Genomic DNA, 15706 nt, shown 5'->3' on the forward strand with positions numbered 1-15706 from the left:
GTGCCACCCACAACTGCAACAGCTGCAGGGCAGGAGAGGCAAAGCAATGGGGAAGGGACTTGGTTTTGCCTTTTATCTTGATCCAGAGTTGGATTACTCTTCCGGTGTCAATTACTAAACGCATAAGTTCCTGGAGTTGGGATAATGAACTTCTGTCTTATTGGAAGATGGTACAGAGACTGTCCTAAGGGTTCCTTAAGCTGACCTTTGAAAAATAAAAAGGAATAGGTGTTGTATTTGTATTTTCAGAGCATACTTCTAATAAGTGTTGTGAAATGCAGAACAATATTCAGGAAATAAAATCAAACAGCAGACCCTACCCTTGCTGTTCCATCCTTCCTAACCACTCCATCCTTCCTATTAGGAACAGGTCATTGGAAAGGTTTTAAAAAAGAGTAGTGTGTTCAGGGACTCCCAATTTTTGTCCTAAGAATAAATCCTGTGATTGTTTACCAAGAATTTGTAATCCTCAATCATCTGGATACACCTTTTCTTTTTTTCTTTTTTAAATTTTTACTGCAGTATAGTTGATGTACAATGTTGCATTACTTTCAGGTGTACAGCAAAGTCAATCAGTTATACATGTACATATATCCACTCTTTTTCCCATATAGATCATTACAGAGTATTGAGTAGAGTTCCCTGTGCTATACAGTAGGTCCTTGTTGGTTATCTGTTTTATATGTAGCAGTGTATACATGTCACCGTCTTTATATGGTATTGTTTTCCCTTTCTCTGACCATTGCCCAGAGAGAGAGTCTTTTGCTAGGACAACTCATGATTATCTACTGTCCCTTCTCCCTGAAATTTCAGGATCTCTCCCACTTACACGGTGGTCCCCACTGCCTCTTCAGTACGTCAGTAACAACTATTCCTCTCAGGTGTAGCCCAAGTCTCCTTTCTTCCATAAGGCCAATATAAACTGATTGACCCCTTCTTTCAACTGCTCGAAACCTTACTCTCTCTTCTATTACTTTGGACCATATAGACCCATGCAAGAATGTGTGTGTGTGTACATTTGTATCAATTTGTATGAATTTTGTCTTCCTGAATAAATCAGTAGATTTTGTGTGGTAAGCTAAATTGAAGTTTACACTTACTCTGGAAATGATCCAAGAGATTAAAGCAGTGGAGCAAATTCATTTATTCCACATTTTTGGCCTTCCAGTGGGCAATTCAGCTGTGTCTAAATAAGTTTTGCACATGTTAGAAATATCCACTGTAACTCATCTATCAGAGAAAAACCACATTTGTAATAGTTGTATTTCTTTGATATGTCTGATAATTTTTGGAAACCTAAAAAACACTAGCTTGAAATAAATGGACCGTATGAATAATCCAGGTAAAAAATGATCCAATGAAAGTATGACAATATTAGTTAATTTAGCTTTAATTTTGGTACAAGGGCGATATATAGACTTGTGCTATTTTGCTGTTTAATTAGCTTATTTGAGAGAATTGTGCAATCGATTTAGTTCAGGTCTGTGACATGAGCTTACAATAAGTATTTTTGATAAGTGGGAAAAATATTAAGGATGTGCTCAAGTTGGATTGGAAATGCATTTGGGTAGAAAAGCAGGAGAATGACTGAGATTCTTATAATAGTGATCTAAGCTGGAATTAGATAATTTACAGCAGTCTATTTTAAACAATAACATACTTTGTGCAAACAGTTTATTTTGCTTCTCCTAATTTTGCTTAAACTTTAAGTGTAATAGTATATGCTTTAAAATAACATTCCTTTAAATAAGAGAATATGATAAAAATAATGATTAAGAACAAAGGAAATATCTGTGAAAGAATAACTTCACAATAAAATCAAACTTTATTATTTTAAAGTTACTTTGTATTGTAAAGATTAGTTTTTGTTTTCTCCCCCAGCATTTCGGTGGCTTAGGTAAAGAATCAAGGCTTTTAGAAATGATTTTTTCAAAACTCTCAATTTCCATGCTTCTTAAAGTGGAATGGGAAAACTGCCTGATTTTCATCTTTGCTTCAGGAAACACTCTAATGTAGAAAACTTTGTATCCATTCTGTGAACCTCGGGACCCGGGAGCACACCCCTGGGCGATTAGGGAGTGCACACTGGTATCCAAATGACGTCACACCAACCAGGAACCATCTGTTGTTTTCTTGGCACGTGAGTGGTCCTCCTGAATCCCCCTAAAGAGTAAATTGCAAAAGAAAATTATAGATGTGTGATAAATTGATATAAATATATATATATTAAGCAAATAAGTTCAAAACTGAAGATCAAAAATATGGTTTAATTGCCATTGCAAGTCATCTGTAAATATTCTCATCATCACTCTAGGTCAAGAATTAGAAACTTTGGCTGCTCAGTAAGTACACAGAGGAACTATGGGAACTAAAACAAAATTTATATGTAATTTTTTTATGGTTCACTCTTATAGCAAGCATTTCCTTGCTTTAAGTATGGCATTTTAATGGGTACCAAGAAATTTTCTAAGGCACAACTCTGAGAGCATCCCAACCAAAATATATGTTAAAAGCTAATCCTTTTATTAAAGGAGATATGTCCTAAGTATTATGAGGGGCTTTGTGGTAAGACAATATTCCACATTATGTGATTTAGGATAGCTAATAACTCACACATAAAGTTGATTTTAGTTCTCTTGGGCAGCATTAACTTTTTAGCATTAGACAAGCACAGTCAGATTTGAAAAAAAACCAATATTTCAGCTGAAATAGGCACATTTATGATATAATTTCTAGTGAGAGGCACACATTTTCATCTATCTTAATTGATGAAATGCTTTTAATTTTCATAAATGTTAATTATAGCAATGCCTAGTTGAGTTAATTACATAGATTTTATTTCCACAGGATTATTCCCGTGTAATGCAAATGAATATAATGCAAATGTATCGTACCGTTATTTAATGACAGAGAATTGACAAATATTGTCTCCCACATTGTGACAACATTTTAAATTAATCTCTTTTATATTTATGAAGGAACTTAAAGCCTGTGTACTTTGGTAAATCATGGTACAATAGAATATTTCAGCTAAGCTTATGTTAAAAAGTATCCTGAGAGACATTTTGCCTAATTCTTTATCACCTTTGGGACTTATATTTAAGGGAAAAAATTGTGGTCTAGAAAATCACCCTTTCTCTCCTGAGGGAGAGGAGTATAAATCTCATTGGCAACCATGGGTTACTCCTTTTCTAGATGTTAACAAATGCGTTCAAGCTGTTTGAAGGCAGAGGTTGTGATTGTACTTCTGCATCCTAAGCCCTTAGTTCATAACATGGTTCAGAAATATTTACGGAACAATGTCAATTCAAGGTAAGAATAAATACTGACTCAAAGTGATACGTGACTTAGAAGTTAGTAAAAATAAACCTCAGATGTTTGGGTATTTTAAAAAGGAGTCATTTGGTTTGCTTCATATCTTCAAAAATAATTTCATAATTTTAAAAGACAGTAGAATCCAGACGTTGATTACTTGAACAAGGATTTTAAATTACCCAGCACATACTGGCTCAGTGGCTGTTATTCAAAGAATCCACCAGCAGGCCTGAGGCCAAACAGCTGAGTGTTCTGTCTGTCTATCACTTCCCATCATCTAACTACATACACCATTTCAGTTCTACTGTGTTACTTCTCTTCGCCTTCATTTTCTGATTTGTTCAATGAAGTTATTTCCTTCCATTATCTCAGAGATGTGTAAGTACTTCAAAAATATGAGTGAATGTCCAGACCATAAAGTATTAACCTAAAATTTATGTTTCTACGGAGATGCTATATTTATAAAGGAAAATGAAAATCATTAACTTCGTTGACTGAACATCTGAGTAAAAGGGTTGGAGACCATTTTTGTTTAGGGTAGTGGTTCTTAAACCTTGGGTTGCATCAGAATCACCTGAGGGCTTGCTCACACAGACATTGCTGGGCCTCCACCTCTAGAGTTTCTGATTCAGTGACTCTCTGGCAAGGCCAAGAATTTGCGCCTATAACAATATTTCAGGTGATGCTGATCTCCTGGATTGGAGACCACACTTCAAAAACCAGTAGTGTATAGAACAAGTCTCAGAATAGTCAGCAGAATGGGTTTTCTCTTTCTGTCATTCACTTAGTTTTATAGAGAGAGAACTTTCGACAGCCACTCATGGTGCCTTAAAATCCAAACAGCTGCCTAGCAAGCACAAGCCTTTGGGAAGCCAGAAGATATTCAAGAACATGTGAATGAATAATAAGGCAAATTCTTCACCACTATAGGGAAAAAATAATGCTTCGAAGAACTTATTCAAGTGATATATCAATAGTAACATATGCATAATTTAAAATAATGTATCCTTTTGTAATCAGTCCTCCTTTTTAACACAATATTCAAGATGAACAAAGAAAATCATGTAACTCTCTAGATGATCGATTACTCAATCATGATAACATTATATTACACAAGGTATTGCCTTGTGTGGGAGCTTTCTTACTTGCTAATGAATAACGTACTTAGACTCTCTAGAAATTGGAACCAAATATGAGATTTCAGAGATCTGGCATGAGTTGCTGGCTTAATGTAACCCAAGCATCGATAACATCAGCAGTCATATTTTCTACCTAGTGCATGAGGTGCCTGCCACACAACCCCCATTAACTCTAATTGAAGTTGTACAGCTGATTTCCCTTCTGAGCAATAACTCTATAAATCTCCCTCTAAGTGGCAATATATCTTACCTTTAGTACACTCTTCATTTTAAAAGGAAAGTATAAGAGAAAAATTATAAGCAAGAATGCTATCCTATTCATCTTGAATATGCAAGTGTCATCAAAGCAGAATAAATATAAAACTAAGCTGAACATTTAAGATGACATGAGACATTGGATTCACTAGAGAACACATATTCGGATCCACCTGTTTAACTGTCTGTTAAGAAAGTCTTGTATTCAGTCCAATTATTATGACATATGTATTAGTATGTGTCCATATAGATAACAAGTTGTTTACACTTTAACAAAGTGAAGCCATTTCCTCACAGTATAGATCGGTACATCTGCATTTGTAGATTATTCATTTGCTCAGTAATGCTATCAGGTTTAATCTAATCCAGTAGATGTTAGTGCATTAATATTTTATTAATTTTCAAATATAGAAAATATGCTCCAAAATTTATTTTAAAAATCTCATAATAAAAATTGTTAATATTTTTGTGTGCGTACTTAATGCCTTACACGTGTTATCTCTTTTAAACTTCTCAATAATACCTAAGTGACTTGCCCAGACTCACTGGTAAGCGTTAAAGCAAGGGTGAAAACAGTAGTTTGAGCACAGAATCCATGCTTTCATGGCTAGTCCATACTGCACCTAAAATTTAATTATAAATCTAAAATCTAGCAGAATTTACTTTTTATTTGTTGAATGTATATAGATTTCATGGAGCTGATAGATGGCTACATTATTTCTAGGTGGAAATAGAGACACAGATGTAGAGAACAAACGTATGGACACCAAGGGGGGAAAGTGGCAGGGGTGGTGGTGGTGTGATGAATTGGGAGAGTGGGATTGACATATACACACTAATATGTATAAAATAGATAACTAATAAGAACCAGCTGTATAAAAAATAAATAAAATTCAAAAAAAATAAAAACATGTTTTTATCTTCCATGAGGGTTAGTTTGTGGGTAAGAGTTTTCTTTGAAAGTCACACAAGTCAAAAGAATGAGCAAAAAATCACACCTCTCTAAAAAGTTCCAATTGAAAACCTCATTAGGATACTGGATGCCAACTTATTAGTGCTTCTATTTATTTATTTTAATGTTATTCTCAAAGTATTTGTTTTTTAAATAAATCAATTTTTATTCTGTAAAAAAAAAAAGCTAGTGATACTTCAAACATATTGCAGGCTCTCTAGGTTGGTTTTCATGCAGAAATTATTCTGGGTCACTGGACACCTGGACTAGACTCTAAATCAGGGTTGAGAATTAGAGGAGTACAGGCCAATTTGGCCCACAGACCTGTTTTTCTTTGATTTGTTTGAATAGGGTTTTAAAGAATTTGAAATTTGAAAATAAATGATTCTAGCTAAGGTACATACTCTTCAGCTCATCCCCAGGCCCACTACTGCATATTTTTCCTGGCAGTCAGACACATCCACATGTTATGCCTAGTCTCTAAAGACATCTGATTTGTAACCTTTGTTGATAAAAATTAGTTCTGTTTCTAATGCTCAGGTCCACCCAGGAGTACTATGCAAATAAGCCACAAGTAAAACTGAAAAGCCACAGTTTTGTAAATGAGGAAATGAAATTAAGACCCTGATGATTTCTGCACTCCCTAATCGTTGAGTGATGAACTCATCATGTAACAATGCTTTCTGGAAATATTGGGTGAGCAGTTTTACATATTTACCTGGCAAGAATCTACACCTCCTTCTTCATAGCCTGCACACACCATATTTTCTGTAATGTTATACTCTGGCATCTCTTGTTGGCATTTCTCATTTGATAGAAGGGGAACATCAGCTTCTTGCAGTATGTCTGCAGGAGGACCTGTTCAAAATGGATAATGCAGCCAGCCAGTCAGAAGTCAGAAGTGATCATCATTGAAGGAGCCACCATCAGTCTTTTTATTTCAATAGTTCACTCTCATTACTGAGTACTGTGTGTATACATAATGGAACTAAATGCTAAAAGCACATAATAAAGCCCATCTGCAGATTTTGCCAAGTGGGTAACAGTAAAACATTTCTTTAGTTTCCAAGGGCTAGCAGGGATGGTGGGTTGGACTAGACGGTCTTTAGGTATTTTCAGTAATTTCAAATGGTTACAGCATTGCTTATGGGGGAAAAAAGCCCGCCAACACAAAAAGTTTCATTCATGGAAATCAGCAAAGTCTCAGAAATCCAGCAGTGCTTTTCATTTGGCACCTGAAGAGGTGCTCCCTTATAATGGCATTCAGCTCCTTCGTGGGGCTGTATGAGCAAACAGGTGCATACTGAACAGGAGACGAAGCTCAGAGGAACTGTGCCCTGGTCTCAGGGCAATCAGCTTGTCATCCACGTGCAGGGGAAGAGAAAGGAGGCATTTAGTAGCAAAGTATACTTCCATGCTTTTCACAAAATGACTCATCTACTGGAAGCATGAATCTCTGTTTACCGAAATACTAATCCCAAGAGGGATGTGAAAAAAACAGGTGTCTAGTGCACCCAGAAAAGGTACATGATAAGCACTTTCTAATAATTAGCAATTCTATTTGCTTTCTCAAGAAAGGCAGAAAGTTGAAAATAAGCTAGTACATTTGACAGCCAATGTTGTTGCAAAAATGTATGTGCCCTCATTTCTAGCTAAGTTTCATCACCACACTAAAAAGACAAGAAACGCGCACACGCATATAGGTGTAAAGCAATGTATGTGTAATCAGTGGTGTGTTGGTAAATGTTTAATAACCGATTTTTCAAGAAATAAAAACAAAGCCCCACTGTGTATTGTCTGCCAATTTGCCTGTTGTAAACACTCCAAACATGGTCAATTTCAAAGTACCAGTATGACAGCGTGAAGTTGGGAGGTGATTACCAGCTGGTGCCAGTGACTTCAGAGGCTGGATGACTTTTCAAGTTTGACAATGAACTTTAATTTTAAAAAGTGATTTAGAGAGGTTAAGATGGGGCAGAACTTTCAGCATCTCACTGTCATTTGTTCTATGAAGATTGAGGATGGGCTGGTAGAATTAGTTTTAGAATAAAAATAAAAGAAAATTTTGCTGCTTGTCAAGGAAGAAAAAATTGTTTGGATATATGATAAAACTTTTTGGTAGAAAGAAATTTGAGCAGTGTTCTTACCTTTGATATTTGTCAACATGAGTTACCATGAGGATAATTGAAAATAAACATATTCATACCAAAAAACCCACATAAAAATGTCAGTAAAGTTATTTAAGTTTACTAGTTGCCTTAATTTAATCAAATAATACTCCTTTCTCTCTTAGTAAGCAACATGTTCATGATCTTAAAAAATTAACTAGTGTAATATACTCAAAGGGGAAAAACTGGGGTTTTAGAAATAGTTGGAAACCCTAGGAAAAAGCTCATAAAATTTGTTAAAATTGCCACACCCAAGAAGTATTTAAAAGTAATCTGTTTATTCCTAAATGAAATTGATCTCAGATGCAGATTTTTTTCTTGTCTCCATACCACTCCTAGAGACTTTTCCTAAGTCAATTAAATGCATATCTTTAGTAACAATAAGCAAATGTGAGCAAGTTTACTCAACTCTTAAAACAATAATAATTTCCTATGGAATAAAGAGTCTTAAATTTTGTTAGTAGATAATTTGCTTTTGAAGAGTACATTGTGGTCATAAATGTCTTTTAGCTTGAAGTCTGATAGAGAAAATATCTATCTAAGAATCATTTTTACTCTTTAGATTTCAAATTTAATAAGTCGTGACATTTTTCAAGTGGAGGAAATACAATAATACACAGACTTTGACTTCAACATACTTTATGGGCAGCGGAAATGAAGCATTTCAACAACATAACGTAATTGCAGTGGAGAACCTTTGTCAGAATCGTCAGGCAAGGGTTTGACTTAGATTTTATGCTCCCTTTTACAAGAAGTAAGGATATTTTAGCTGTGAATCCTTTGCTTCTGGGACATGCACCTCTCCACAAGATTTTGTGCCTTTTCATCTTAAATGCAATTAGGATTTTTAAATATCATGGATATGACCTGTTGTAACTCTAGAGACCAGGTTTTTCCAGCCAACAATACTGCTGTTCCTTTTTGCTTAACTATTAGTGAGTGGTCAAACTCTAGCCTAGATGGAGTAACTCCTATTAAGAATTTTGAAACCAGTGAACCTTGCAGTTACGTTTAGAGGGTTTGAAGTACTAGAATGCTTTAAAAAAAAAAAAAAAGTGTTATTTTTTTCCATTGTAAGATATGCTTTATTTGCCATGAAGAAAGAAAATAAATTTTCCAATTTAAGTGTGGCATTTTTTTATTTTACATAGTTTAATGTGAAAAAATGTACATCTTAGAGTTGATGAAATATTGCAAGGACATTGGAAAAAATTTTATCGAGGTATCATTGGCATACAACATTATATTATTTTCAGGTGTACAACATAATTCGATATTCTTTGTTTGGAAAACATGCTATTAAATAATGCTGGTGAGTCATTGGTTTATTAATTTATAGTCTTCAATGTAAGATTCATGCCATATCTGAGTCTTCTTGTCAGTAGGCAGAATTAGCATGTTGAAACTGATTCCCTTCTCATCTTAGGGAATGTGAGTGTGAAACATTTATATCATAAATACAAATAGTTTTATTGATTTGGAAAATGTGACAGTTAATAACTTGGCTTTTGATGAGACTTTATCCATATGCTTTATAAAAATACATTTTTGTAGCCTTTGGTTATATTTATTTCAATAGGTATATATTTTCATCAGAGAGTTTATAATACTAAAATTAGACATTGAGTTTAGGGAATGTTTGAATTTCCCTCTAATAAGAATTATAGTTTTATAATATGCTCCATGCAATTTGGAAAAAAATTTAACTATACAAATATGCAACATATGAATATAAGCCAGACAGCTTTTAAGAGATATTGCAGAAAATTATTATAGTATAAGTTTTTTAAAATGTTGAAAATATTCACAGGATAGAGCAATAGCATGCTTTTTACTAATAGGCATTTTCTATTGAGTCTGATAATTTACCTTGATATACAAGTGTTCCCCAGCCAGCAATAGAACAAATTCTTCCAGGAGGAAAAACTTGATTTTCTTCGGGTAAACAAATAGGTTGTATATAATCTGTGAACATGAAAGAAAAGAAAAACAAGAACGGACACACATTCATTTCCAAAAGTTTTAAAAATCATTCATTTTCGACATTTCATCTAAAGAAAGCCTTGTATTTTCATTTTATCCTGCCTAGACATTTTTTAGACATCAATCTTAGGGGAAAGAAGCATTTCAGAGAAGCACTTCTTTGACAGTGGATTAGGTACTACTGATGGCCTTTTAGGATCTTCTCCATTGTCTCTATGACTCTGTTATTATGTATACAACATCCTAGTTCTGGAATTAGTCATTTACACTTGATTTTTAAATAATCACAGTACTTAATAGAATGTGGTTCCAGTTCTATGAAAATCTTGGTAAGACTGTTTTTTTCAGGGTCAGTTAAGAGAAAGTTGGGCAAGTGTTCTGAGGTTTTTTTTTATTTTCCCCAATTACCTACACATTCAAAAAGCTTTTAGGCGATTGTTTTATAGGGTACTTACGGAGGCATTAGCATTGGTGGCTGACTTTTTCAGCCTTTCTCCAACAGTTTGCAAGCCTCCTAACATTCATTCAACATCCATGACATGTAAAACCCAAGGCAGACACAAAAGTGAATAAAAGGCTAGGGCTAATACAATGAACTGCAGCAATCATCTGCCTTTGTTAAGTGCTCTCATGCATGCGGAGACAGAATTCCAGAGAAGCACAGGGACGCACTCTCTCCTGACTGGACACTGGGAAAGTCTTCAGTGTAAAGGTTGGAGCTGAGCAGAGCCCTTCAGGATAAAGTTCACTCCCTCAGGTGATTTCTTGCACCTTATCTAGGTATTTGGAGGAAGTCCTCCATCTGCCATTTTATTAATATTATTGAATCTCCTTTATGAATGACCATTCTTACTCACTTCGCTCATTGAACATATGCTTGTCTCTCACTTTGTCCTACTCCGGCCTTTGTGGCAGATGGACCTATCTTTCTTTCCCATGAGAAACAAAGACGGCACACAATAGAGCATGACCTATTATCTCTGGGCTGCTCCTTGGAGTTTACTGATATAGAGGGCTCTTAGAGTTGTATTTTACTGTTCAATTTTCTAGAAAGTTGGATTTAAGCACTGTGATGAAGGTAATTTAATGTGTTTCTCTACATTCCCCAATTCCATTTAAATTATAGTGATTTCTATAACAAATTATCCAACTTTTATGGACTATTAATGCACTGGTACTGATATTTCAAATCTAATTTTGAATTAATTTGGGCAGATAGGATGACTAAAACTGATTTCTCTTACCTGTGTAATTCACTTTCGATTCAAGATGCATCATGGCAATGTCACTGTCCTTTCTCTGTTTATTGTAGTGTGGATTTATGACAATTTGGTCTATCAACCGAGTTTCTATTTGAGGAGAAGTCAGATTCGATGTCATATGCAGGCCTAGGACTGCTTTCCACTTAGATGGCTCTAAATTTCTCCTTACGTTTAAGAAAAAGAAGAATAAGAAACACTCCATCCACCACAGTTAGTTTCTAGAGATCTTCGCAGTAGGTATTTCAGAATTATGTGTTCCCATCCTCAAATATTCTTGAATTTCTTTGAAGAATTCTTCTTTAAAAATATTTCCTTAATTTCAATTTTTTCTGATCGGATCATAGAGGAAGCCTTAATTTGTGCTAATCTCTATAACTTCTCTTAAATCATCTCTTAATCTCTGGTTCTAGATTGTGGTTCTCAACTTCCATTTCCCATTAGAATCACCTGGAATGCCTTTAAATAATGCTGTTACCTGCTCCCCCTTCTCCATCTCTGGTTTAATGAGTCTGGGATGGAGAGGGGCATTTTAAAAATTCATTTTTCAGTTAAATCTCCATGTTGATGGTAATGCATAGCCAGTTTTGAGAAACGCTGCTTTAGATCATATTCGAGTGTGGAGACTGCATCTTTGTGCAGGGTCTCCCTCAGCAACCACAGTAGCTATGGTAACAATGGAAGGAGGTTCAGCAGCATCTCCTGTTTAGGAGGTTACTGAATTCACACAGAGTTCACATAAGCAGTAAAACCTATTATGATGTTTATAAGCTAATACATGAGCTTGAGTAATTTCCACACATAATGAACTCGAATAATTTTTCATACACAATGTTGACCACTGATAGTGTACTGATAAAAGATAACATTTGTGTTATAGGCAGCTTAAATTGGAGAGTATATTAGAATCTGAAAGTGTACAGGGACTCCTAAATGTGCTACTGGCCTGCAACATCTTCATGCCAAGAAATTACCAGTGAACAGCTGGATTTAAGCCAACTGAGCCATATTCACAATGAAGTCAAAATTCAATAACTGCAATTAGAGCAGAGCTAGTGATTTAATTCTCAATAGTTGCAAATGCCTAGTTTAACGTGGTATTTCAAATGTTAAAATACAAGTCACCTACAAATATATAAATATATAAAGAACATGAAGTTATTTCAAGTCCATCTGTTTATCTTTTTATCTATCTATTCATTACATTGTTATATTTCCTAAAGGATTATGTTTGATCAAGTAGCAGTCTTCAGTAAAGCTGATGAATGCCCAAGCATCCAGTAAGCACCTGCTAATAACCACACTGCCTTAAAATCTGAGGAAACTTACTAAGTGTTTTATAGCAGTAAAACAACTCCCATTTATGGAGAAGCTATTTTGTGCCAAGTGTAGTGCCAAACACTTTGCATCATCTCATTTCACCTTTAACACAGTTCTATGGATTTTACTATTAGAACAAACTGGGTGCTAACAGTTTAAAATTGTAGGGTAGAGAGGATTGGTGCCGACCAGCACTCACCAGCCTGAGATGCTTGTCTGCTCACCCACTGGCGTGGGTAGGGGCTAGGAGCTGAGGCTCGGGCTTTGGAGGTCAGACCCCAGGGAGAGGACTAGGGTTGGCTGCGTGAAGACAGCCTAAAGGGGGCTAGTGTGCCACAGCTAGCCGGGAGGGAGCCTAGGAAAAAGTCTGGACCTGCTGGAGAGGGAAGAGACAGTTGTTTCAGGGTGCACAAGGAGAGGGAATTTCTGTTCTGTGTGCTCACAGAAGGCAGAGCACCACCTAAGTGGGCTCCAGAGATGGGTGTGAGCTGCGGCTATCATCTTGGACCCCACAGATGGGCACAGACCACTAACGCTGCCACCACTGCCACCAAGAATCCTGTGTGCAAGCACAGGTCACTACCCACACCACCCTGGGAGCCTGTGCAGCCCACCACTCCCAGTGTCCCGTGATCCAGGGGCAACTTTCCCGGGAGAACACATGGCACACCTCAAGCTGGTGCAACGTCAGGCCAGCCTCTGCCACCTCAGGCTCGCCCCGCATTCCAATTATGACTACTGTACCCCTCCCTCTCCCTGACCTGAATGAGCAAGACCACCTATTTGGCTGCTGCTTTAACCCCCTCCTGTCTGGGCAGGGAACATAGGCCTGAGGGTGGCCTACATGCAGAGTTGGGGTCAAAACCAAAGCTGAACCCCAGGAGCTGTGCAAACAAAGAAGAGAAAGGGAAATCTCTCTGTGCAGCCTCAGGAGCAGCCGATTAAACCCCTGCAATCAACTTGGTAAACTCTGTATCTGAGGAATACCTGAATAGACAACAAATGTTCCCAAAATTGAGGTGGTGGACTTTGGAAACAACTGCAGACTTGGGGTTTGCTTTCCGTGTCTGATTTGTTTTTGGTCTTATATTTATCTTAGTTTAGTTTTTAGTGCTTGTTATCATTGGTGGATTTGTTTATTGGTTTGGTTGCTCTCTTCCTTTTTTTTTTCTTTTTGTGAGTGTCTATGTTTCTTTGTGTGATTCTGTCTATTTAGGTTTGTTTTTACCATTTGTCCTACGGTCCTGTCTGTTTGTATTTTTGTTTGTTTTTAATCACTGTGTGTGTGCATGTTTCTTTGTGTGATTCTGTCTATTTAGGTTTGCTTTACCATTTGTCCTAGGGTTCTGTCTGTTTTCTTGGTTGTTGTGTTTTGTTTGTTTCTTTTTATGACTCTGTGTGTGTATGTTTCTTTGTGTGACTTCATCTGTTTACTTTTGCTTTTACCATTTGTTTTGAGGTTCTATCTGTTTGTTTTGTTCTTCTTTTCTTTGTGAGCCATGTAGCTGGAAGGGTCTTGGTGCTCCAGCCTACTGTCAGGCCTGAGCCTCTGAGGTGGGAGAACTGAGGCCAGGATATTGGACCACAAGAGACCTTCCAGCCCCACTTAATATTAATCAGTGAGAGCTCTCCCAGAGATCTCCATCTCAGCACTAAGACCCAGCTCCACCCAACGGCCAGCAAGCTCCAGTGCTGGACGCCCTATGCCAAACAACTAATAAGAGAGAAACACAACCCCACCCATTAGCAGAGAAGCTGCCTAAAGTCATATTAAGTCCACCAAAAACACACCACCGGACATGGCCCTGCCCACCAGAAGGACAAAATCCAGCCCCAACCCCCAGAACACAGACATGAGTCCCTCCCCACCAGGAAGCCTACACAAGACATTGAACCAACCTCATCCATAGGGGGCAGATACCAAAAATAACAGGAACTACAAACGTGCAGCCTGTGAAAAGTATGGAGTTTCCTTAAAAAACTAAAAATAAACCTACCATATGACCTAGCAATCCCACTACTGGGCATATACCCTGAGAAAACCATAATTCAAAAAGAGACATGTACCACAGTGTTCATTGCAGCACTATTTACAATAGCCAGGACATGGAAGCAATCTAAATGTCTATTAACAGATGAATGGATAAAGATGTGGCACATAAGTACAATGGAATATTACGCAGTCATAAAAAGGAATGACATTGAGTTATTTGTAGTGAGGTGGATCGACCTAGATTCTGTCATACAGAGTGAAGTAAGTCAGAAAGAGAAAAACAAATACCGTATGCTAACACATATATATGGAATCTAAAAAAAAAAAAAAAAAAAAAAAGAGGTTCTGAAGAACCTAGAGGCAGGATGGAAATAAAGACAGAGACGTAGAGAATGGACTTGAGGAAACGGGGAGGGGGTAAGTAAGCTGGGATGAAGTGAGAGAGTGGCATGGACATGTATGCACTACCAAATGTAAAATAGATAGCTAGTGGGAAGTAGCCACATAGCACAGGGAGATCAGCTCGGTGCTTTGTGACCACCTAGAGGTGTGGGATAGAGAGGGTGGGAGGCAGGCGCAAGAGGGAGGAGATATGGGGATATATGTATATGTATTAACTGATTCACTTTTTTATAAAGCAGAAACTAACACAACATTGTAAAGCAATCATACGCCAATAAAGATGTTAAAAAAAATAGAAAGAAAAGAAAACACTATATAAAAGCTTTTCCCCATCGATTATATTTATAAGGTTTCCTAAAATATAGTTTGTTTAGGAAAGCGAGAATAAACTTAATTCTTTCCCTTAATTTCCATCTTTCAAAGTAGAAAACTGGAGCACCAGCACTCCCAGTGGTGACAAATGAGTTGTGTGTATTTTACGGAGGGACAGAGAAAGCCTCTCTGTGTTTGAGCACGACTGATATTTGCTTAAGGTTATTCCATCAATTGTAGACATTTTCTTTAAATGGTCTGAGTGGCGTGTTTGGGGCCTGTAGGCCCTCTTCGGCCTGGGTCTGGGGGCTTCTGCCATACTCCACCAGTCTGGGAAAGCTTCCTCCCTTCCAGCTGGGCCTTTGAATGGGGAATTGGAGATGGAAATCTGGCACTGGGGTGCTCACTCTTCCTGGGATGTCTTTGTATGTAAGCTTTATAGTCTATACTGGTACGAAATACACATTCAAAATAAAATAAAGTCATGATTCCAAAATAAATAAATAAATAAATAAATAAATAAACAAATAAAATAAAATGGTAGGGCAGAGACTTTATGTGGGACGGTCTGATTTTAGAGGCTTCTCTTGCACCAGGATACTGGGGAG

General features: G+C 36.9%; 1 protein-coding gene across 2 annotated transcripts in view; it reads right to left on the bottom strand.

Annotated features, from left to right (window-relative positions):
- Nucleotides 1-1369: 1369 nt before the first annotated feature.
- Nucleotides 1370-15706, bottom strand: part of TMPRSS15 (transmembrane serine protease 15) — a 129090-nt gene continuing 114753 nt past the window's right edge. Inside the window, exons 23-26 of one of the 2 annotated variants that reach the window (XM_065877042.1) lie at nucleotides 11057-11238; nucleotides 9699-9794; nucleotides 6380-6519; nucleotides 1370-2163 (exon numbers count right to left, since the gene is read on the bottom strand). In XM_065877042.1, coding sequence (XP_065733114.1) covers nucleotides 2008-2163; nucleotides 6380-6519; nucleotides 9699-9794; nucleotides 11057-11238 — 574 coding nt within the window. In that variant the 3' untranslated portion in view covers nucleotides 1370-2007. The remainder of the gene's footprint in view (nucleotides 2164-6379; nucleotides 6520-9698; nucleotides 9795-11056; nucleotides 11239-15706) is intronic. The other variant, XM_065877043.1, reaches the window with a different exon arrangement.

This window comes from Phocoena phocoena, chromosome 4 (assembly GCF_963924675.1).
Source record: "Phocoena phocoena chromosome 4, mPhoPho1.1, whole genome shotgun sequence".
Taxonomy (NCBI): domain Eukaryota; kingdom Metazoa; phylum Chordata; class Mammalia; order Artiodactyla; family Phocoenidae; genus Phocoena; species Phocoena phocoena.